The sequence below is a fragment of the Sus scrofa genome, chromosome 15 (genome assembly GCF_000003025.6).
Source record: "Sus scrofa isolate TJ Tabasco breed Duroc chromosome 15, Sscrofa11.1, whole genome shotgun sequence".
Classification (NCBI taxonomy): domain Eukaryota; kingdom Metazoa; phylum Chordata; class Mammalia; order Artiodactyla; family Suidae; genus Sus; species Sus scrofa.
The window spans coordinates 16,430,946-16,457,085 of record NC_010457.5 but is presented as its reverse complement, the minus strand read 5'-3'; the positions used below and the strand labels follow the sequence as shown (position 1 = coordinate 16,457,085).

Sequence of the window (26,140 nt, the reverse complement as noted above, 5' to 3'; positions counted from 1 at the left end):
TATCAGTGTGGGGATGACAGATACAGTATATATTCAAAAATAATATCCTGACAAGGACAGGACTTTAATATCTCTTACATACTAATCCAAAAAAGACTGCTTTATCTAAATCTTGTCATGAGAATACATTAAAAGGAATTGAGACAATTCGATAAAATAAACAGGCCTATATTCTTCAAGAAAAAAGTAAATAACCCAAAAACTAATGTAATAAAAGGCCGAGAAACTGTCCTATACTAAAGGAAAGAAGGAGATATCTTAAATGCAAAAGGTGATCGAGACTGGATCTTGTACTAAAAGGAAAAAAAATGCTGTAAGGGTATTATGGGTACAATTGATAACAGACATGTAGGTTAGAGAACTGTATGGAAACTAAATTTCCTGAATTTGATAACTTGTCCTGTAGCTGTGTTAGAGTATCTTCGTTCTTAAAAAATACATACTATACTGAAAAACTATAGGTTAAAGGAGCATGACATATGTAACTTCTCAAGGGATTCAGAAAAAAAATACTAATATGTACATGTATGTGTATGTTTGTGTAGAGATACAGACGGAGACATAGGGAAATGGAGAGAAAATTTTTAAAAATAAATAAAGGAAGGAGCTCCCACTGTGGCACAACGGGATTGCTGGCATCTTGGGAGCCCTGGGACTCGGGTCCAATCCCTGGTACAGCACAGTGGGTTGAGGATCTGGCATTGCCACAGCTTCAGCTTAGGTTGCTACTGTGGCTTGGATCTGATCCCTGGTCCAGGAGTTCACAGGGAGGCCAAAAAAGAAAAAAGGAAAAAAAAAAGGAAAAGTGGTAAAATGTTAAAAATTAAACTAGATAAAGGTATTTTAAAGTTTTTTTTGTATTCTAGTCTTAATAACTTTTATGTAAATTGAAATTATTTCAAAATAAAAAGTTTAAAAAATTAAGAAAGCATCAAGCAACTATAAAAAATACATTCAGGAGTTCCCGTCGTGGAGCAGTGGTTAACGAATCCGACTAGGAACCATGAGGTTGCGGGTTCGGTCCCTGCCCTTGCTCAGTGGGTTAACAATCCGGCGTTGCCGTGAGCTGTGGTGTAGGTTGCAGACGCGGCTCGGATCCCGCGTTGTTGTGGCTCTGGCGTAGGCTGGCGGCTACAGCTCCGATTCAATCCCTAGCCTGGGAACCTCCATATGCCGTGGGAGCGGCCCAAGAAATAGCAACAACAACAACAACAACAACAACAACAAAGACAAAAAAAAAAAATACATTCAGGTGATAGAAGTCACATCAGTGGTTGCCTAATTCAGGGGAATGAGATTGATTAAAAAGAGGCCTTTTCTAGGTGATGGAAGTATTCTATATCTTGACTAAGGTGTTTAAAAATACATAAGTATACATATATCAGAATCCACTGAACTGTACACCTAAAACCTGTGCATTTTATTAAATTGAATTACACCTTAATTTCTAAAAAACCAACAAGGAGACTTAAAAGTGTGGCATGAAGAGAAAAATTAATGATCAAAATTTGTAATCATAAGCCTACCTAAAAGTAAATTTGAGATTGCGAATTCATACTGCCTATGTGACCTAGGAAACATAAACCTAGGACTTAATTTTGTAAATTCTCCCTAAAAAAATTTACCTACTATTTAGGTTTCTCAAGATTTCCAGAGATCAAGATTACCTAGGGAGTTCCCGTTGTGGCGCAGTGGTTAACGAATCCGACTAGGAACCGTGAGGTTGCGGATTCCATCCGTGCCCTTGCTCAGTGGGTTAACGATCCGGCGTTGCCCTGAGCTGTGGTGTAGGTTGCAGACGCGGCTCGGATCCCGCGTTGCTGTGGCTCTGGCGTAGGCCGGTGGCTACAGCTCCAATTAGACCCCTAGCCTGGGAACCTCCATATGCTGCGGGAGCGGCCCAAGAAATTGCAAAAAGACAAAAAAAAAAAAAAAAGATTACCTAGTTATTAAAATAAAACCTTTTACATTTAGCAAATACATTGGGAAATAAGCCATCATGAACAACAACCACAACAACAAAAAGCAAATTTAGCCTCTAAAGGACTTCGGATACAAAAAATAAGTACATCCTAAATATTTATAGAAATAAGAGGTGAAATTAAAACATGACAAGAAATAAGATAGCATCAGCATAATCAGGCAAACAGAAATTGGATATTCTAGGACTTAAAAATACACCATCTGACATTAAGAACAGAAAAAAAAAAATGTTCCTTTTCTCCAGTTTCAAGAAAGGAAAGGACTGACTGTTCTTTGACATCAGTAAACTAATCCCTAAACTATATTCTGAAATTCAGCAAATCCTTAAACACTCCTGCTTTTTAAAGTCTGCAGACTTCCCCAAAACCAGATAAAAACCAACTCTTTGCTTTGTTTAGAAAGACCATGTCCAACAAGCAATAATTTCAGCTTTTTTGTTTCAGACACATGAGTTTTGGTTTCAGATATTTTAAGCTATGGTCTCAAATTCAAAAGATTAATTTAACCACAAGAGACAGTACTGTTAAACAAGAATATGGGTAGGAGTTCTCTTGCGGAGGGCGCAGTGAGTTAAGGATCCAGCGTTGTTACTATTGGCTCAGGTTGTTGCAACAGCATGGGTTCTATCCCTGGCCCAGGAACTTCCACATGCCTCAGATGCAGCCAACAAAATCTCAAGAAAAAAAGAAGGAAAAAAGAATATGGGTAGACAAAAATACACAACTGAAGAACAGAAATTTAAAAAAATAAGAAAATACAGAAAAGAAGATAAGGGATACATGGGACACTGAGAAAGGGCCTAAGATAGATATACCTGGAGGCAAGAAGGATTAAGAAAATGGGCAAAAATAATATTTGAAGAGATAATAACTGAGAATTATATCAAACTAATAAATGACATCAAGCCACAGATTAAGAAGGATAAATGCTAAGAGAACAACACTTAGGCACATTATAATAAAATTTTGGTTAGCTGAATAAAGAGAAAACCATGAAAAGAGCAAAAGGGGAGAAAATACAATTTATAATAACACAAAAATATTAACTACCTAGGAATAAATCTGATGATATATGGGAAACAACTATACATTGAAAACTATAAAATCTTACTGAAAAAAATAAATAAGGGTAGGAATAACTGTGATGAAAGTAAATGGAGGGCAATTAAAGAAATGGAAGAAAAATTCATTTGTGAATTAAAATACTCTATATAGTAAACATATCAATTATTCCCATCTAGATGCAAAACAATCCTATTCACATTCCCAGCAACATTTTTTTGTGAAAATTGATAAATGAGTAATACAATTGACAGGCAGAGCAAAGAGCCAACAATAGCCAAGGCAGTTTTGAAAAACAGAACAGAGCTAGAAGATCTACACTACCTAATACTAAAATATCTATAGTAAAGTTACACTAAATAAGAAGTATGGTGCTGACACAAAGATGGGCAATCAGACAAACAGTACAAAAATCTACACCTACACTATCCCATATGGTACCACTGAAGGCATTTATATTTAAAGAAATTAAAATTAGTTAAAACAAAAAATTCAGTCCTAGAGCTCCCATTGTGGATCAGCAGGTTACAAACCCTACTAGTATCCATGAGGATGGGGGTTTGATCCCTCATCTCACTCACTGGGTTAAGGATCCAGTATTGTTGTGAGCTGAGGTGTAGGTCGAAGAGGCAGCTAGGATCTGGTGTTGCTGAGGCTGTGGCGAGGGCCAGCAGCTATAGCTCATATTCGAACCCCTAGCATGGGAACTTCCATATGCCACAGATGCGGCCCTAAAAAGCAAAAAAAAAACAAAACAAAACAAAACAAAACAAAAATGACAATACCAATAAAGAGTTAGTATTTAACATGTGATTAAAATTGAGAACTTCAGCTTACCAAAAGGCATTATTAAGAATGTGAAAAGATGATGGTAGGGGGAGGGAGTGGGAGGTATCGGGAGCTTGGGCTTATCAGACACAACTTAGAATAGATTTACAAGGAGATCCTGCTGAATAGCATTGAGAACTATGTCTAGATACTCATGTTGCAACAGAACAAAGGGTGGGGGAAAAAATGTAATTGTAATGTATACATGTAAGGATAACCTGACCCCCTTGCTGTACAGTGGGAAAATAAAAAAAAATAAATAAATAAAATAAAATAAAATAAAATAAAATCACTACATGCCAAAAAAAAAAAAAAAAAGAATGTGAAAAGACAAGCCATAGCTTAAGAAAAATCATTTGCAACACATAGACCTAACGCAACCAGAATATAAATCTGATAAAAGACTTGCACAAAATGATAAAAAAGGCAGGTAGACAACTCGGCAGAAAAATGGATAAGACATTAACAGGCACTTAACACAAGAGAATATACAAATGGCTAGTAAGCGTATGGAAAGGTGTTAAGCTTCCAGAGTTTTTTTTTTACCTTGCCCATGACATTCAGAAGTTCCCAAGCCAGGGATCAAACCTGCACCACAACTGTAGCCAGAGCCACAGCAGTGACTTTGCCAGATCCTTAACCCACTGAGCCACTAGGGAATTCCACCTGCTAAGTTTCATTTGTCATCAGAAAAATGTAAATGAAAATTCAATAGATAGCACCATATACCCACGAAAATACCTAAAATGAAATAAAAGATAAGCAATATGAAGGCTGTGGTACAACTGGAACTTTTATGGACACTGTTGCTACATGTGTAAATTGGTGCAATCGCTTTGAACAATGTTTGACAGAATTCCGGGTTGAATTATGTCCCCCAAAATGCCTATGTTGAAGTCTTAACAGCCTGTCCTTCAGAATGTGACCTAATTTTGGAAATAGGGTCATTGCCAATGTAATCAGGGAAAATTAGGTCATTAGGGTGGGCATGAATCCAGTGTGACCAGGGTCCTTATAAAGAGGGAAAAATTTGGAGTTCCCACATGGTTCGGGGGTTAAGTATCTGTTGTTTTCATCTGTGGTTCTAGTTACAGCTGTGGCATGGCTTGGATCCCTGGGCTGGGGAACTTCTATGTGCCTCGGGCACAGCAAACAAGGGAATATTTTGACAGAAACAGAGAATAGATGATGTGAAAAGACACAGGAAAAAGATAGCTATCTACAAGCCAAGGAGAGAGACCTGGAAGAAACCCTTCTTTCAGAGTCCCGAGAAGTAATCAACTCTACCAACACCTTGGTTTCAGAATTCTAGCCTCCAAAACTGAGGCAATAGATTTCGGATGGTTAACCTACCTAACTATGGTACTTCATTATGACAGCCCTGGCAAATGAATACAGGCAGTATCTACATATCTATTTCTCTCCTTAGTACATGCAAAAGAGAAATGTGTATATATGTTTACCAAAAGATATGTGTAAGAATGTTCATAGCACTGCTATTAGAAAAGGCCCAAACTAGAAACAACCTGAGTATGTATCAACAGTAGAACAAACAAAAAAATTATGGTACATTTACACAATGGAATTTTTTTTTTTTTTGGTCATGCCTGCAGCATACAGAAGTTCCCAGGCAAGGGGTCAAAATCACACCACGGCTGTGACCCAGGCATAGCAGTGACAACACCAGATCTTTAATCTGCTAACCCACCAGGGAACTCGTATACAATGGAATTTTATAAGGCAATAAGAATGAACCAATTACAACTACATGCAACAATATAGAAGGATCTTACAATGACAATAAATGAAAGAAGTCAGACACAAAAGAGTACGTATAAATGATTATAATGATATAGTTGAGCATGTAAAAACAACCTATGGTTTGAAAAGTCAGGTAGTGGTTACTTTGGGAAAGAAGGGAGGCAACAGTAGTGAATGGGAAATGCAAAAGGAAGGTTTCTGGGATGCAAATAATGTTCTATTTCTTGATTTTGGTGATGGTTATAATGTGAAAATTCTTCTTCAAGTTGTATAAATGCTTATGACCTGCACACCTTTTTCCGTGTATGTTATACGTCATTTTACAAAGCTCATTAAAAACTGAATAGGTGAATTAACAGATTAGAACAGCTGAATCATAAACTGTAAGAGAGATCTTTTAAAAATAGCCATGAGTTTTCGTCATGGCTCAGTGGTAACAAACCCAATTAGTATCCATGACGACATGGGTTTGATCCCTGGCTCTGCTCAGTGGGTTGAGGATCTGGCATTGCTGTGAGCTGTGGTATAGGTCACAGATGCAGATTGGATCCCACATTGCTGTGGCTGTGGTGTAGGCTGGCAGCTGTAGCTCCACTTCCACCCTAGCCTGGGAACTTCCATGTGCCAACGGTGCTGCCCTAAAAAACAAATAATAATAAATAAATAAATAATAAAAAATAGCCTTAAGATAGTACAGAGAGATAAAAAATATGAGACATTAATGGAAGCAAAGAACAAAATGAAAAGATCAAGTATAAGTCTACTTGGAGTCACAGAACAAGATAAGAAAATGGATCAGAATCAATATTTGAAGAGCAAGAATTTCCCAGAATCAATATGATACGAAATTCTAGATTAAAATGTACAATAATCTCAAATTCCATCCCTGGCTGGGAACTTCTGCGTGCTGTGGGGACAGCCACCAAAAAAACAAAACAAAAGAAAACACTGTATAATAAGCCCAAGTAGAATAAATAAAACCATACTATATAAATTAAATTATAGTGAAACTGCAGAACTCCAAAGATCAAGAGAAAATCTTAAAATCAGATACAGATAAAGACAAATGATACATAAAGGAATGAAAATTAGACTGACTGGGAGTTCCCTTTGTGGCACAGCAGAAATTAATCTGAGTAGTATTCATGAGGATGTAGGTTTGATCCCTGGCCTCGCTCAGTGGGTCAGGGATCCGGCGTTACCATGAGCTGTGGTGAAGATCGCAGACTCAGCTCAGATCTTGAGTTGCTGTGGCTGTGGTGTAGGCTGGCAGCTATAGCTCTGATTTGACCCCTAGCCTGGGAACTTCCATATGCTGTGGGTTTGGCCCTAAAAAGCAAAAAAAAAAAAAAAAAGAAAAAAAAAGAAAAAGAAAGAAAGAAACTTAGATTGATTCTCTCTCTCTTTTTTTTTTTTTTTGAAAATTTCAAACTTAGATAAATCCAAAGAGAATAATACAATGAACACATTTATACCACTCAAATGTTCACACTGTTAATATTTTGGTTTACCCTCTCAAAGTTTCTCTCAACACATACATATCCTTTCCTTTTGGGAAAATGTAGAAAGTAGGCTGAATATAGTAGGATTCTTCATCCCTAAATTCTTTATCATGCATTTCCTAAGAATATGAGCATTCTTCCATTCAGCTACACTATTACCACATCTAAGGTCATCAACATTAATTCAATAATATCACTCTAATAGAGTCCAGATGAAGTTTTCCCAGTTAACCCAAAAATGTCCTCTAAAGCTTATCTTTTAATTGATTCCAGGATCTAATCAAGGTTTATGCATTACTTTCAAATGTAGCTCTAAGGTCTCTCTCAATTTAAAATATTCTCACCACTTCCCTTGGTTTTTCATGACATTTAATCATTTGAAGAGATCAGGTCAATTGTACTGAAAAAATGTCCCACATGCTGAAATGGTTTGACTGTTTCCTCAGAATTATCAGGTCAAGTATTTCCAGGAAGAACACCACTTAGAAATGTCCAACACCTTCTGTGTGCCACAGTATCCCTATAGCTATAGGACATACCAACTTGGACCATTTGTGTAATTTCTCTCTTTGCAATCAATAAATCACTTGTAAGGTAATATTTGATACTTGGAGAGCACTTCTGAATGGCACCTATGGAAGCCCGAAGAAAACAGAATACAACCCTCAGAGTGTTAAAAAGAAACAGCTATTAAAGAAGAGCCTTAATCTCTGTGGTTAATGGAGCAGACAGCAGAACCCAGAGAACCCTAAGCAGCCCCACTGCTGCCAGCCTAGTTACCATCAACACCCTGGGAGGAGCCTCAGCTGCCGCAGCCAGCGCCAGTCACCATCACCACAACCATGAGCCACAAGGCAGAGGCCCCTGCAGCTGCCCCTACTACCCCCACCCTTAGCGCTGCCCACACCAAGCCCACCACAAAGGGCAATATGGGAGGGGGCAATGGCACGGGCAGCCTCACATTGGTGGTGCCTGCTGGCAGGGACAAGGTCACTGCAGCAAAGGTTTGGGGAACAATAACATGGTTCAATGTAAGAAACATATGGTTTCATCAACAAGAATGACACCAAGGAAGATGTATTTGTACACCAGACTGCCATAAAGAACAGCCCCAGGAAGTACTTTGGCAGTGTAAGAGATGGAGAGACTGTGGAGTCTGATGTTGTTGAGGGAGAAAAGGGTGCAGAGGCAGCAAATGTCACAGGCCCTTGGAGTTCCAGTGCAAGGCAGTAAATAAGCAGCAGACCATAACCATTATAGACGCTATCCATGTCACAGGAGTCCTCCACGCAATTATTGGCAGAATTACCATAATAGTGAGACTTGGGAAAGAATGAAAGTTCAATAAGTGCTGCTGAAGGCCGGGCCCAAGAACACTGCTGGCTCTACCACAGGAGAAGGTTCCCACCTTACTACATATGGAGACCCTATGGGCACTGACCACAGTATTCCAACCCTCCTGCACAAGAAGTGATGGGGGGGGGGTGCTGACAACCAGGGTGTAGGAGAACAAGGTAGACCAGTGAGACAGAAAATAGAATATGTATTGGGTTATAGACCACGATTCCGAAGGGGCTCTCCTCGCCAAAGACGGCCCAGAGAGGACAGCAATGAAGAAGATAAGGAAGATCAAGGAGATGAGACCCAGGGTCAACAGCCACATCAATACTGGAGCAACTTCAACTACTGGCACAGATGGCCAGAAAACCCTAGACCACAAGATGGCAAAGGGAAAAAAGTAGCCAATCCACCAGTTGAGAATTCATCCCCTCGGGAGACTGAGCAGGGCAGGGGTGAGTAAATGCTATATTACCGTCTCTACCATTATCCGGTTTAGTCATCCAACAAGAAGAAACAAATCTGAAATTCCAGCAGTAAGAAATGAACAAAATGAGTTCCCATCGTGGCTCAGCGGTTAACGAACCCAACTAGTATCCACGAGGATGCGGGTTCGATTCCTGGACTCACTCAGTGGGTTAAGGATGTGATGTTGCTGTCAGCTACGGTATAGGTCAGCAGCTACAGCTTCTATTCAACCCCCAGCCTGGTAAATGAATCTGACTAGGAACTGTGAGGTTTTAGGTTTGATCCCTGGCCTCTTTCAATGGGTTAAGGATCCCACATTGCAGTGAACTGTGGTGTAGGTCGCAGATGCAGCTTGGATCTGATATTGCTGTGGCCAGCAGCTATAGCTCTGATTAAAGCCCTAACCTAGGAACCGCCATATGCCACACTGTGGCCCTAAAAGGAAAAAAAAAAAAAAAAAAAAGAAAGAAAGAAATGAACAAAAATTGAGCTGAAGACCCTAAGTGCCTGCTTTTTGCCTGTTGACCAGATAACAAGAACTATCTGCATTATCTATGCAGCATGGGGTTTTTATTATTTTTATCTAAAGATGTCTCTTTTTGGTAATGACAAATGTGTTTAAAAAGGGGGGGGGGCGCTGGCTTTTCTAACACACCTTTAAACGTTTTTAAACAATCAAGATTTGTAAGAACCTCATTTTTAATGTATAATAAAATTTACAACTTGGTTTTTTTCAAAAAAGTCAACAAGCACCTGCTAATAAAGGTCTTAAATAATTTTTTAAAAAGAAGAGCTATAAAGCCAACTAAAATATTATTCAAGAATGAAGGCAAAATAACATACATCTTGAAATTATTATTTCATGACCTAGTAAAAAAAATTAACGGGAAGAGTATGTAGACACACAAAAGAACCTTTTTTTGCAAAGCTTTGTTTTTTATACACTTGCCAGAGATTTATCATTTTAGCGTATCTTGAAAAAAGTACTTTACCTTCCATCTCTTCTGAGGGCAAAGGAGATGCCATCTTTCTGGAAAGGAAGCAGCTTTGCTCTTAGTTTGTCAGGCAAAAAGTCCAGGTGTTTATAAGAGTCACTTGTCAAATAAGAAATCTGCGGTGTAAGACACTTCTTTATGTTCTGATTTGTGGGCATGATGATCCTAAAAACAATAAAAATCATAAGGAGGGGTGGGGGAAATACATATTAGTAAGTGTATTGCAGAATTAAAAATAATAATATTAAAGTACTTAATAGTCGCCTTGATATACTATCTACAGAGATATAAATTGATTAAATTAGGAACCTAGAATAAGCCTTTACAAAAATTCAAAGCACTGAATCCAAAAGCAATTAATTAATGTGCCTACACCACAGCCACAGCAACACAGGATCTGAACTATGACTGTGATCTACACTGAAGCTCACTGAAATGCTGGATCCTTAACCCACTGAGTGAGGCCAGGGATCAAACTCGCATCCTCACGGATACTAGTTGGGTTTGTAACCCACCGAGCCACAACAGGAACTACATAAAATTGCATTTTTTTTTTTTTGTCTTTTTGCCATTTCTAGGGCCACCCCAACATATGGAGGTTCCCAGGCAGGGGGTCTAATCGGAGCTGTAGCCACCGGCCTACACCACAGCTCACAGCAATGCCGGATCCTTAACCCACTGAGCAAGGATAGCGATCAAACCCACAACCTCATGGTTCCTTGTCGGAGTCGTTAACCACTGAGCCACGACGGGAACTCCAAATTGCATTTTAAAAAATTATAAAATACAAAGACATTAAGTCCAAATTCATAATAATTAACTCAATAGTACTGAATGAAATTATTAAATATCAAAATGAATTAATCACTTGAAACCATAGTATAATTCTGCCAGTGCATTTCCACAGATATAATTTTAATTTTCTGCCATATAAAAATTTCATATACCTATAAATTCTTAAAAATCTGCAAGAAAAAACCCTATTAAATCACTGAACTATAAAGCTTATCCAATAAAATTTTGTATTTACATTTTACCTTTCATTTATTTATATATAATCTCGTTTCATTTTTAAAACAAATTTGCTCTTTTTCTCAATTACTTGCAGACTTTTTTGTTGTTGTTGTCTTTTTGCCTTTTCTGGGGCCACTCCTGCTGCATATGGAGTTCCCAGGTTAGGGATCTAATCTGAGCTGTAGCCACAGGCCTATACCAGAGCCACAGCAACAATGTATCTGAGCCACATTTGCAACCTACACCACAGCTCACGGCAACGCCAGATCGTTAACCCACTGAGCAAGGCCAGGGATCGAACCCACAACCTCATGGTTCCTAGTCGGATTCGTTAACCACTGCACCACGACGGGAACTCCTTACTTGCAGACTTATAAAACCTTAGCTTCCCAATCACCCAAAGAAAGTAATCAATTTCTGAGTCCAATGTTTAAGAATCTCAAGAATTCAACAAGTATTTATTAATAACAAATAGGTGCTATATGCCAAGATCTAGAAAAGCAAGGATCACACCCCATAGAGCTTACATTCTTGAGGGAAAGACTGAAAATAAATAAATAGATAAGATTAGTTACAGCATAGTACAAATATTATGAAGATATTAAGAGAGCAATGGCCACTTTAGGCAGGCTGACCAAGAAATGTCTCTCTTAGGTGATGCTTGGTCTACAGTCTGAAGAATGTGAAAGAGCTACCCAGGTTCAAAGTTGGAAGAAGAGCACTCCAGGCAGAAAGCGTAAGTGCCTAGACTATGAGCTAAGAAAACCCTCGGTGTTTTCCAAAAATAGAAAGGAGACCAATGCGGCTAAACCAAGAGAGAGAATGGTATGTCATGAAGCGATTGAGTTAAGTAAGAGCAAAGTCATGGAAAGCCTTGATAAAGACTTTGGATTTTACTTTAAGAACAAAGGCAAAAACAAAAAAAAAAAAAAAAAAAAAAAAAGGAGTTCCCGTCGTGGCGCAGTGGTTAACGAATCCGACTAGGAACCATGAGGTTGCGGGTTCGGTCCCTGCCCTTGCTCAGTGGGTTAACGATCCGGCGTTGCCGTGAGCTGTGGTGTAGGTTGCAGACGCGGCTCGGATCCTGCGTTGCTGTGGCTCTGGCGTAGGCCGGTGGCTACAGCTCCAATTCAACCCCTAGCCTGGGAACCTCCATATGCCGCGGGAGCGGCCCAAGAAATAGCAACAACAACAACAACAAAAAACAAAAAGACAAAAAAAAAAAAAAAAAAAAAAAAAAAAAGAACAAAGGGAAGCCAATGGAGCTAAGCTGTCAAATATACTATCAGCCAGATGGCAGCTATTTAAATTTAATTCAAATTAAAAATTCAGTTCCAGAAGTTCCCATCATGGCTCAGCAGTAACAATCTCAACTATTATCCATAGGGACATAGGTTCGATCCCTGGCCTTGCTCATCTGGCATTATGGTGAGCTGTAGAATAGATCGCAGTTGACGATCATATCTGGTGTTGCTGTGGCATAGGCTGGCAGCTGCAGCTCTGATTTGACTCCTACCTTGGGAACTTCCACATGCAGCAGGTACTCCCTGAAGAAGACGAAAAGTAAAAAAAAAAAAAAAAAAAAAAAATCAGTTCCTCAGTTGCATCAACCATGTTTCAAGTGCTCGATGACACAGTGGCTATTACACTGAATGGTGCACATGTAGAACATTTCAGTCTTCACTGAAAGTTGTACTGGACAGCGGTTACTGGAGCATTTCTAAATAGAGGAGTGACACAATCTGACTTACATTTCAAAAACTACCAGAGGAGTTCCCGTCGTGGTGCAGTGGTTAACGAATCCGACTAGGAACCATGAGGTTGCGGGTTCGGTCCCTGCCCTTGCTCAGTGGGTTAACGATCCGGCGTTGCCGTGAGCTGTGGTGTAGGTTGCAGACGCGGCTCGGATCCTGCGTTGCTGAGGCTCTGGCGTGGGCCGGAGGCTACAGCTCCGATTCGACCCCTAGCCTGGGAACCTCCATATGCCGCAGGAGCGGCCCAAGAAATAGCAAAAAAAAAAAAAAAAAAAAAAAAAAAAGACCAAAAACTACCAGAGGATATAATAATTGCAAGCCTCAGATAAATGTTAAAACTTAAAACTTTGAGTAGATTTCTTTTACCCATAATTCACAGAGGAAGTCTTTGTATCGGCACTTATCTTCACATCTTATAATGATGATGGAGTTTCTTGGCAAGTCTTCTCATAAACGTGTCACCTCTGTGTTTGGACACATCTCCATGTTTGGCCACTATAGTTGGGAAGGAAAAACTCAGTGCTCTTATGGGAAGGACTGAAAGTTCTTCATCCACCATATGTAAACATGAGTGTATTGGTAGTTGTATAATATGAGTATTTATATAACTAAGTTTTTAGATTTCTAAGGAAAGATCAAGAAGTTTTCATTCATGTATGTGTGTGTGCATTATCAACAATGATTTTAAGTGTATTATTGGATACAGTAGAATAAGAATATGCGGTGCTGTTTAGAAGAAAATAAACTTTATTGATACAGTTCAAATGGCCAAATATTACATTTGTTTCTATCAAAAATAAAAGCTACAAATGAAAACTTAAGAAAAAAAAAAAACAACCCAAAACTACCAGAAGAGGACAAAGATGTCAATAGAAAGGCAGGGGATAAATGTTTCTATAGGACTTGGTCAGTCCACAAAGCCCCCACTGCCTCAGTAGGCAAATGGATTTAGAAATGATTTGACTCAGACCTGTCTGATAAGGTCCTCATCAATGAGCCGGCAAACCCTAGTACTTTCTCAGCAACAGTTTTGATTTATTTTTTTATTTTTTTTAATTTTTATTTTTAGGGCTGCACATGCAGCAACGGATGTTCCCAGGCTAGGATTCAAATAGAAGCTGCAGCTGCCAGCCTACACCACAGCCACAGCAATGCAGGATCCGAGCCAAGTCTGCAACCTACTCCACAACTCATGGCAATGCCAGATCTTTAAACTGAGTGAAGCCAGGGATCAAACCCACATCCTCACGGATACTAGACAGGTTTGTAACCTACTAAGCCACAACAGAAACTCAACAACAGTAGACAATATCATTAATAATTAGAGAAATGCAAATCAAAACTACAAGGAGGTAACACCTTACACCAGTCAGAAAGCTCATCTTCAAAAAGTCTATAGGAGTTCCCGTCATGGCTCAGAGGAAACAAATCTGACTAGCATTCACAGGACACAGGTTTGATCCCTAGCCTCGCTCAGTGGTTTAAGGATCCAGTACTGCTATGAGCTGTGGTGTAGGCCGTAGATGTGGCTTGGATCTGGTGTTGCTGTGGTGTAGGTCAGCAGCTACAGCTCCGATTCAACCGCTAGCCTGGGAATCTCCATATGCTACAGGTGCAGCCCTAAAAAGACAGAAAAAAAAAAAGAGCCTGCAAATAATAAATGCTTAAAAGGATGTAGAGAAAAGGGAACCCTCTTACACTGTTGGTGGGGATGTAAATTGGTGCAGCCACTATGGAAAAAAAAAACACTACGGAGAGTCCTTAAAAAACTAAAAATTGTTACCATATGATCCAGCAATTCCACTCCTGGACATATATCCAGAAAAGAGGAAAACTCTAATTTGAAAAGACACAAGCACCCTTATGTTCACTACTAACAATAGCCAAGACATGGAAGTAAACTAAATGTCCATCAATAGATGAATGGATAAAGAAGATGTGGTATATTTATAAAATGGAAGATTAGTCATAAAAAAATGAAATTATGTCATTTGTAGCAACATGAATGGACTTAGAGATTATCATACTAACTGAAGTAAGTCAGACAGGGGAAGACGAATATTATATCATGTCACTTATATATGGAGTTTAAAAAATAACACAGGAGTTCCCATCGTGGCTCAGTGGTTAACAAACCCGACTAGCATCCATGAGGACGTGGGTTCGATCCCTGGCCTCCCTCAGTGGGTCGAAGATCTGGCGTTGCCCTGAGCTGTGGTGTAGGTCGCAGATGCAGATCAGATCCTGAGTTGCAGTGCCTGAGGCGGAGGCCAGCGGCTACCACTCTGATTCGACCCCTCACCTGGGAACCTCCATATGCCATGGGTGTGGCCCTAAAAGACAAAAAGACCAAAACAAAAAACAAAAAAAAAAACCCCACAAACTTTACAAAACAGAAATAGAGCCACAGACACAGAAAACAAAATTATAGTTACCAAGGGAAAACAGGATAGAGGGATAAATTAGGAGTATGAGATTAATAGGTACACACTACCATATGTAAAATAGATATATATATTTATATAAATAGCATATGTGTATATACATCTGAATCACTTTGCTATACACCTGAAACTAACACAATATTGTGAATTAAATATACTTCAATTAAAGAAAAAAAGAATAGAGAATGGTGTTAAAAAGGGAAGTGTAAAAGCAAGACTTGACAAAAATCATCTTTAGCAGTAGAACTGGAGAGATTCAGGAAAAGTCTCAGAGGTAATGCAAACAAGACTTGCTGATGGAGCACATGTGGAGAATGAGGGAAAGTGAAATAAAGATGTACATTTAGAGTGATGAAGTTGTGCAATTCAATGAGACAGTAAAGAGTAAGGAAGAAATGGAATAGGGAGAAAAAAATCAACACATCTTTTTAAGAATATATAAAGTTTAAGATGGCTATTAAGATGGGAAGTAGAAGTGTCACATACACTTGGAAATACACGTCTTGAGACTAGAACTCTAAGAAGAAAATCAGCGTGAATACATATATTTCAGAGTTGACATGGGATAATAAATTTATATCATTTTCTGATGTCACTCAACATCTGGGATTCATGTTATGTTTATAAATTTCCTTGTATCACAGATATAAGTGGGAGTCAGACATCACCTCCCAATAGTACAGCTGGAAATATCAGATTGTTGCTTTCCAAGCCTGCCTTGCAACAACTGAGTTTACTAATCAGATATACCAATTCCATACTTTAATCTAGAAAGTCAAAATTCAAAGGAGTGAAATTTTGACAAGAGCAGTAGCAGAAGAAAGAACCACGTCTACTTTTCAGAAGTAATAGGAACTCAGAAGCGCCTTTCAGAGTCAGTGGTAAAAGGGGGTATCATATTTTAGTGAGCAACACTGGCAAGGAGCTAAGAAAAACATACAAAAACCTTTTCCTATTACTTTGCTTGTTTAACATTGTAAAAAAATGTAAAAAAATTTAATATGCCAAGAAAAAAAAAATCTGCTAGGTAGAAGTCACATTGCAACTTAACATGATTTATTTTATGAGGACTGATTTAGGCACTACATTTAAAAACAATGAAACTAAAGCCATCTTAGTAAAAATTTGTTCTAATAGAGTCACAAATAAGAGGAAAAATTATTTAAATATGAAGATGAAAGAACTATAAAATAGTATGAAATTTTAGAAATATTTCAATTAAATTAAAATTATGGTATGGCCAGTTCACTGATGATTAAATAGGTACTTGGATAGATAAAGAACTTTAAAACATGCAGTGGTACAAGTTAATAGAAAATGAGTATTTTAGTTAATGCTTAAAACAAAGTCATTTTGTAAAAGCCCTTTCCCATTTATAGTATCTTTCTAAAGTCTAAAAAAAAATCTCATGTAGGCCAGCCTTATAGGTTCAACTGCTGCAAAAAGTCAGTTATAACCAACATCACATTAATAACAGAAGACTCAGGCTTAATCTTCTTTCTAAATCATCAAGAAACTGATAGTTGTAATAAATGTGTCTCACTAATCATGAAAACTGTAGAAGATTTAATTCAGAGATTTAGCAAAAAAAGTTTTGCTTAGGCAGTTCCCGTTGTGGCTCAAAAGTAATGAACCTGACTATTATCCATGAGGATGCGGGTTTGATTCCTGTCCTCACTAAGTGGGTTAACAATCTGGCGTTGCCATGAGCTGTGGTGTAGGCTGCAGACACGGCTTAGATCCTATGTTGCTCTGAATGTGGCATCAGGTGGCAGCTGCAGCTCCAAATCTGACTCCTAGCTTAGTAATTTCCACATGCCAAATGTGTGGCCCTAAAAAAAAAAGGTTTTGCTTAATGTACACATACTAGTTTACTTTGAGTAAGGTTGAGGGGGCTATTAAGATGTAACCAGCAACACAGAACTTTTAATACCATGTTATTAAAATTATCAAAACAGCTATTAGCTAGAGAAATTTAGTGAAAGCGGATCTTGCAGAACTCATTTTTAAGCAATTATCTTGATTAAAAAAGCAAGCAAGCAAGCAAGCACTTGAGAGGAGAACAAAGGAAAGCTCTTATTCTCAATCACCTAGGCTCAAGATGGCATTTTCTTCTTTATCGCCATACCCACAGCATATGGAAGTTCCCAGGGTAGGGACTGAATCTGAGCCACAGCTGAATCTGTGACCAAAGCCACATCTGGGGCAACACTAGATCCTTCTACCCACTTTGAAAGGCTGGGGATTGAACACATACCTGCAAAGGAACCTAAGCTGCTACAATTGGATTCTAAACCCAGTGCACCACAGCAGGAACTCCAAGATGACATTTTTTAATCAACTGGGAACAAGGTAAATTCAACTGAAATTTAATAATGAATTCTTTATTCTTATTAAAATATAGTTGAGCTACAATGTTTCTTAGTTTCTGTCATAAAATTGACCCAAACTGACCCAATCACACACAGTTTCCTATATGGTACTTTTTTTTTTTTTAATGGCTGTTCCTGTGGCACATAGAAGTTCCCTGGCCAGGGATTGAATACGAGTGGCAGCTATAGCTAAGTCAGATCCTTTAACCCAGTGTGCTAGGCCAGGGACTGAATGTGAGCCTTTACCATGACCCAAGCCACTGCAGTTGAATCCTTAACCCACTGACCCACAGCAAGAACTGCTCCTGATGTACTCTTAAGTAAGTAGTGGAATGTGTTGAGAAGAATCAGATATTGTTAAAATATACTACTAAAAGGTTTATTTTGAAAATAATAAGCAAATGTGTGGTCAGGGAAATTACTTACTTTAAGGAGATAATTTCCTTATTTCTACTTTTGAATTAAGAATTAGAGAACTGACTTGTGGTTGCCAAGGGGGAAGGAGTATGAGGGACTGGCAGTTTGGGGTTAGTAGATACAAACTATTACATTTAGAATGGATAAACAATGAAGTCCTGCTGTATAGCACAGGGAACTATATCCAATTACTTGTGACTGAACATGATAGAAGACAATATGAGAAAAAGAATGTATGTACATATATATATATACACACATATATACACACACACATTATGTATGTATACCTGGATCACTTAGCTGTACAACAGAAACTGACAGAACATTGTAAATCAACTATAATAACAATTTTTTTTAAAACATAAAAAGAATTTATTTGACAGAATTCCCATTGTGGCTGAGCAGGTTAAGAACCTGACTAGTATCCATGAGGATTTAGGTTCAATCCTAGGCCTCACTCAGTGGGTTAGGGATCCAGCATCACTGCAAGCTATGCCTTAGGTCACAGATGCAGCACGGAACTGGCATTGCTGTGGCTATGGTGCAGGCGGGCAGCCTCAGCTTCAATTCGACCCCTTGCCTGGGAAATTCTATATGCTACAGGTGCAGTCCTAAAAAAGAAAAAAACAACAAACAAGAACAAAAAAGAATTGACTGGATGGAATTTACTGCAAAAGAGATACACATAAGGAGAGAATTAGTGTACTAGAGGTAACATTAAACATAAATGATTAAAAGTGGCAATGAACAGAAAAAAAATACTGAGTGTAAAATTAATATCTACATGCTGCTTTAGAAAGACACATCTTAAATAGAAGGACTAATAAGCATTTGATATAAAAGAATGAAAAAAAATACATTAATGCTATCAAAATACACTTGGTATAGTTTATTAACATGAGACAATAAATGACGAAGGCTAGAAAACATTACTAAGACAAAGAAAGGCATTTAATAATGATAAAAGTTTTAATTTACTAAAATGATAAACAAAGCCTCAAAAATATGTAAATATATATATATATATATAAACAGACGAAAGGAAAATTTGATAGAAGTAAAAAACAGCCAAATCTATAATGATAGTGGGATATTTGACTACATCTCTATTAGCAAGTGATAACACAAACAGATTAAAAATGTGGCACTCCTGTGGTGGCTCAGAGGGTTAGGAACATGACATAGTGCGCATAAGGATGTAGGTTCAATCCCTGGCCTTGCTCAGTGGGTGAAGGATCTGGTGTTCTGCAAGCTGCAGCACAGGTCACAGGTAACAGTGTTGCCACGGCTGTGGTGTAGGCCTTGCAGCTGCAGCTTGGATTTGACCCCTAGCCTAAGAACTTTCATATGCTGCAGGTGCAGCCCTGAAAAGAAAAAAAATTGTAAAAATCTAAAAGGATGTGGAAAATTTGAAGAACACAAGAGATAAACTTGAGCCATTTGGTGCAATGATACAAATATTCTTTTCAAGGTCATTCTATGAAGCCTAAACTTCATCTGACAAGTTCCAAAATAGAAAAAATATATATACAAGCCATTTTCTCATATTCATCCATTAAAAAAAAATTAGCAAAGTACATACAGCAGAAAATTAAACGACTAAGATATCAAAACAAAAATAGGCTTATTTGAGAAAATGTGAAAGCTCAGTCACTGACAAGCTGATCCTAAAATTCATGTGGCAATGCAAGGGCCACATAAGAGACAAAACAATCTTGAAAAAGAACAAAGTTGGAGGATTTATACTTCTTGCTTCTAAAACTTACTATGAAGCCACATAATCAAGACAATATACCAGTAGCATAATGATAGATCAATGCATTAGAATTGTGGGTCCAGATATAAACACTGATATAGTGTTTACAGTCAGGTGAATTTTTGATAAGTGTCAAAATGTTAATAGGAAATGCATAATCTTTTTAAAAATTGATGCTGGAACAACTAACTATCCACATATAAAAGAGTGAAATTGGACCCCTAAGTCACACCATACATAAAAAGTTATTCAAATTGATCAAAAACTAAAATGTGGAGTTCCCGTCGTGGCTCAGTGGTTAACGAATCCGACTAGGAACCATGAGGTTGCGGGTTCAGTCCCTGCCCTTGCTCAGCGGGTTAACGATCCGGCGTTGCCGTGAGCTGTGGTGTAGGTTGCAGACGCGGCTCGGATCCCGAGTTGCTGTGGCTCTGGCGTAGGCTGGTGGCTACAGCTCCGATTCGACCCCTAGCCTGGGAACCTCCATATGCCGCGGGAGCGGCCCAAGAAATGCAAAAAAAGACCAAAAAAAAAAAAATTAAATTAAAAAAAAAAAAAAACTAAAATGTAAGGGTTAAAACAAAAAAAAAAACTTTTGAGAGGGGGGATAAGAGTAAATCTTTGTGACTTTAAGTTATGAAATGTTTTCTTAGATATTATAAAATGCTTTCTTAGATACAATGCTAAAAATAAAAGCAGCAAAAGAAAAAATAGATAACTTGGACTTTACCAAAATTAAAAACTTCATTGCCATAAATGACACCATCAAGAAAGAGAGGACAGGAGTAACTGCATTGTACAGTGGGTTAAGCATGTAACGGCAGCAACTGGGATTACTGCAGGGGTGTGGTTTCAATCCCAGCCCAGCACAGTGGGTTAGCATGGGTTGGCAGCTATGGCTTAGGTTCAGTCCCTGGCCCAAAAACTTCCATGTGTTTTGGGTAGAACAACAAAAAAAGTGAAGACAATCCACAGAAAGGGAAAAAATATTTGTACATTATATCTGATAAGGGACTGGTACCCAGACAACTCATTTTAAAAATGGGCAGGGAGGAATTCCTATAATGGCTAAGCAGTTAACGTGCATGAGTAGTATACATGACGACGCAGGTCTGATCCCTGGCCTTGCTCAGTGTGCTAAGGATCTGGAGTTGCTTTGAGCTATGGTGTAGTTCACAGATACAGCTTGTTGCCGGCTATGGTATAGGCTGGCAGCTGCAGCTCTGACTCAACCCCTAGCCTGGGAACCTCCATATGCTGAGGGAGCAGCCCTAGAAAAGGCAAAAAGACAAAAAAAAAAAAAGGAAAAAAAAGATAAAAAGGAAAAAAAGATATTTTCCTCTTTTTTTTTGTCTTTTTGCCTTTTCTAGGGCTGCTCCCTCAGCATATGGAGGTTCCCAGGCTAGGGGTCTAATCAGAACTGCAGCAACCGGCCTATGCCAGAGCTACAGCAAAGCGGGATCCAAGCCACATCTGCAACCTACACCACAGCTCACGGCAACGCCAGATCCTTAACCCATTGAGCAAGGCCAGGAATTGAATCCACAACCTCATGGTTCCTAGTCAGAGTCATTAACCACTGCGCCATGACGGGAACGCCCCAAAATATCTTAATAGACATTTTTCCAAAGAAGATCTATGAATGGCCAAGAAGCACACCCATAAAATGTTTAATATCTGAGTTCCCATTGTGGCATAGTGGAAGCGAATCCGTTTAGTATTGATGAGGATGCAGATTTGAAAATAAAAAGAAAACTTAATTCTTCATAGACCAAATGAAAAAACCTATCTCTGCATAGACTAAGATAAAGGCCAAAGAAAACAAATGGCTGCATGTGGCAAATGCTCTTAGTCAGGTCATATGAACTTGGATTTCAGCATGACTGACTGACCACAACAGAGGGGAAATAAATGCCCTCCCTGGTGGGAGGGCCACAGGAGATAGGGAGGGAATAAGGGGGTGTACATCTGTATGATGCAACACTATGAGTGTGAGTGTGTGTATGTGTGTGTGTGTGTGTGTGTTGAAATATGGCAAAAGTGGATGGTGAACTGTAATCTCATCAAAAAAATAAAACTTGCATACAAATTTTCACAGAAGCATTATTCATAACAGTTAAAAAGTAGAAACAACCCACATGTCTATCAACTGATAAACTGATAAAAATAAGGTAGTATATCCATACAATGGATTTTTTTTTTTTTTTTTGCTGCATATGTGAAATTTTCTGGGCCCGTAATTGAACCTGTGCCGCAGCAGAAACCCCAGTCACTACAGTGACAATACAGGATTCTTAGCCCACTATGCTGCAAGAGAACTCTAAATGGAATATTATTTGACAATAAAGAGGAATGAAATAGTAATATATACTATGAGATGGATGAACCTTGAAAACATTATGCTAAGTGACAGAAGCCAGCAACAAAAACAAAATATTGTGTTGTTGTATTTTTATCAAAGGTTCAGACGAGGCAAATCCATAAACACAGAAAATGAACTAGTTATTGTTTAGGGCTAGAGTCAGGGGAATGGGGGTCAGAGTAGAGAAGCAGAGAATAAAGAGCAATTGCTAATAAGTACTGGGTTTTTCATTAGAGTGACAAAAATGTCCTAAAATGAGACTGTATGATGGTTCCACAATGCTGTGGATATATAAAAACTCAGAAAATTGCAAAATGAGTGAATTTTATGGTTGTCATGAATTACATGTCAATTAAGCTGCTAAAAATACATTGTATGTAATTCTCAACAGTAACAAAGAAAGGAAGAAATTTTCTATGGTAATTTCAATAGTAGGGGGAGTAAAACATTTGATAAAATTCAAAATTCATTCAGAACAGGAGTTCCCATTGTGGCACAGTGGAAATGAATCCAACTAGTAACCATGAGGTTGCGAGTTCGAACCCTGGACTAACTCAGTGGGTTAAGGATCCAGTGATACCGTAAGCCATGGTGTAGTTGGCAGACACAGCTCAGATCCTGCATTGCTGGGGCTGTGGTGAGTAGATGTGGCTCCAATTTGACCCCTAGCCTGGGAACTTCCATATGCCACAGGTGCAGCCCTAAAAAGCAAACAAACAAATAAACAAACAAAAAATTCATTCAGAATAAAATCTTGCTGACATAGGAAAAATAGATGAAAACTTACTCATATCATGAAAACTTTTTACCAAAAATCTTTAGCAAACATCATACTTAAGTGAAAATGTTTAAAGTTTTCCTCGCAAGGTCAGGAAAGGCACAAATACGCCTAGTGTTTCAAATTTATTTCACAGTGGAATCAGATCAATTTTATTAAGGCAAAACAAAAAAGAGAAAGAAAAGAAAAAGAATTAATTTACAGATGACATAGAATTGTGTATATAAAATAAAAATAATCTACTAGTAGATTTATAAGCCAATTTACTAAGGTTCATGAGTACATGATCAATATACACAATCCACTGTGTTCCTCTATACAGGTAAAAATCAGAAATTAAATTTTCAAAATTTATACCATTCTCAATAACATGAAAAATATCAATTATCAGAAGTAAATCAAGAAAGATCAAGATGGCAGAAGAGTAAGACGTGGTGCTCACCCTCTCCCACAGAAACATCAAAAATAAAATCCATCTACATGTAGAACAATTCACACAGAACATCTATTGAAAGCTGGCAGAAGACCTAAAATCTCCAAAAAGGGCAAGGAATCTTCCACATAACTGGGTAGAACAAAAGGAAAAAAAAGGGAGAGAGAGGGAGTTCCCATCGTGGCGCAGTGGTTAACGAATCCGACTAGGAACCATGAGGTTGTGGGTTCAGTCCCTGCCCTTGCTCAGTGGGTTAAGGATCTGGCGTTGCCGTGAGCTGTGGTGTAGGTTGCAGACGCGGCTCGGATCCCACATTGCTGTGGCTCTGGCGTAGGCTGGTGGCTACAGCTCCGATTCAACCCCTAGCCTGGGAACCTCCATATGCCGCGGGAGCAGCCCAAGAAATAGCAACAACAACAACAATAAAAAAAAAAAAAAAAAAAAAAAAAAAAAAAAAAAGGAGAGAGAGAAGGAATCACGATGGGACTAGCACTCCTGAGAGGAAGCTGTGAAAAAGGAAAGTAACCCACACCCTGGGAAGCCACCTAACTGACACGGAAATCAACCAACACAGAGGGACCTCACAGTCTCAGAGTAAAGTGTAACAGCTGGACTGAGGGCGAAGCAGAGAGACAGCCACATAAATGATCGGTACCACTGCTGCTGAACACCACTGCCTGAGGCTCTTGGGCTGAACTGAGACTCAGGCTCCAAATGGCAGTTTCGGGGAAAGGCCTAGGGTTGGCTCTATGATACACCCTGAGGGGCTAGGAGGCAGTGGGCCACAGCCTGGGGAGCTGAGTGTTATAGCTGAGGAATCTGGGAGGAGGTCGGAGCCAGTGGGCCACAGCCTGGGGAGCTGAGTGTTATAGCTGAGGGAATCTGGGAGGAGGTCGGAGCCAGCAGGAGAAGCAAGGTGCCACTGTTGGGGGAGGTAAGAGGAGGAGGGGCAGACCACCATTTGAATATCTTTCCCTGTGCTCACACAGAGGAATCAAGAAAAATTAGAAAATTCACTTACAGAAACACAAGCTGAGTTAAAGGCACAAAAGAGCAGAATGAATAATGCATAGGAATGAGTTAGTGACTTGGAAGATAGATTAATGGAAATCGCCCGATCAACACCACACAGAAAACCAAATGAAAAAACATGAAAGCAATAAAAGAGATCTATGGGATAATATAAAGTGGGCCAATCTACACATAATAGGGATTACCGAAGGAGAAGAAAAAGAAAAGGGGATTGAAAATATATTTGAAGAAGTTATGGCTGAAAACTTTTGAAATCTAAAGGAAACAGATATCAAGACAAGAGGAAACACAGAGGCCCCCAAACAAGTTGAACACAAACAGGCCCACACCAAGACATATTACTATCAGAATGGTAAAAGTTAAGAGCTAAAGAGTGGACTCTAAAGGCAGCAAGAGAAAAACAAAGACATAATTATAAGGGAACCCCCAAAAAGCTATCAGGTGACTTCTCTAAAGAAACACTACAGGCCAGAAGAGAACAGTAAGATATATTCAAAGTTCTAAAAGGAAAAATTTGCAACCTAGAATACTCCACCCAGCAAGAATATCATTTAAAACAGAAAGGGAAATAAAGAATTTCACTGACAAACAAAAACTAAAAGCGTATAGCCATACTAAACCCATTCTATAAGAAATATTGGAAGGGCTCCTCTAAATAAAAAAGAAGAAAGAAGAAATAGGATGGAGGAAATCACAACTGTCAAATAGTCACTTAAATAAGCCAGTACACAGATCTAAAAGAAAAAAAAAAAAAAAAAACTATTGTAAAAGTGACAATAAACACAAGGAATGACAAAAGGAAAACTAGGAAGATGTTAAAAAAGGAATTCAAAACCATAAAACATGGGGAAGGAGAATAAGAAAATACAGACTCATTTTTTTTTTTCTAGAATGTGTTTGAGCCTATAAGACTATCATGCTAAAGCAAGCAGATATATGAAGGGGTTAAAATACTTGAAAAATAAGGTATCCACAAATCAAAACCAACCTATATTCACAAAAACTAAAAAGAACACAAGCATAAAATAAAAGAAAATCATCGAACCAAAAAAAAGAGAGAAAGGAACAGAGGAAAACATATAGAGTCAACTGGAAAAAAAGGTTGAAAATGGCAGTAAATGCATATTTATCAAAAATTACATTAAATATCAATGGACTGAATGCTCTAATCAAAAGAAATAGAGTGGCAGATTGGATAAAAAAGCCAGAGCCTACAATATGCTGTCGACAAGACACTCACCTTAGGGAAAAGGACACATATAAATCAAAAGTGAGGAGATCGAAAAAGATGTTTCACCTGAATGAAAAAGACAGGAAAGCGGGAGTTGCAATACTCATTTAAGACAAAATAGACTTTAAAATGAAGGCCATAAAGAAAGAGAAAGAAGGACACTATTTAATGATAAAAGGATTGATATTACACTCACCAATATATATGCCCTTAATGTAGGAGCACCCAGATACATACAACAAATACTAACAGGAGTTCCCGTTATGGCTCAGCAGTTAGCAAATCTGACTAGAATCCATGAGGATGCAGGTTTGATCCCAGCCTTGCTCAGTGGATTAAGGAACTGGCATTGCTCAGTGGATTAAGGGGGGTGGTGTAGGCTGCAGGCACAGCTCAGATCCTCTGCTGCTGTGGCTGTGGTGTAGCCCAACAGCTACAGCTCCGATTTGACCTTTAGCCTGGGAACCTCCGTATGCTAGACGTGCAGCCCTAAACAGCAAAACAAACAAACAAACAAAAATCTATGGGATGCAGCAAAAGCAGTGCTTAGAGGGAAATTCATATCAACACAGGCCTTCCTCAGAAAAGAAGAAAAATCTCAAATCGAC

At 38.6% G+C, this 26,140-nt stretch overlaps 1 protein-coding gene and 1 pseudogene across 5 annotated transcripts in view; one reads left to right on the top strand and one right to left on the bottom strand.

Moving 5' to 3' along the window:
- ZRANB3 (zinc finger RANBP2-type containing 3) overlaps nucleotides 1–26,140 on the bottom strand; it is a 313,369-nt gene that overhangs the window by 270,574 nt on the left and 16,655 nt on the right. For 3 of the 5 annotated variants that reach the window (XM_021075255.1, XM_021075252.1, XM_021075254.1), the window contains exon 2: nucleotides 9,934–10,101. In XM_021075255.1, coding sequence (XP_020930914.1) covers nucleotides 9,934–10,094 — 161 coding nt within the window. In that variant the 5' untranslated portion in view covers nucleotides 10,095–10,101. Of the gene's footprint in view, nucleotides 1–9,933; nucleotides 10,102–12,466; nucleotides 12,488–13,070; nucleotides 13,200–26,140 lie in introns of those variants that run through there. The other 2 variants (XM_021075253.1, XM_021075251.1) reach the window with 2 other exon arrangements.
- LOC100626154 lies at nucleotides 7,034–9,105 on the top strand (annotated as a pseudogene).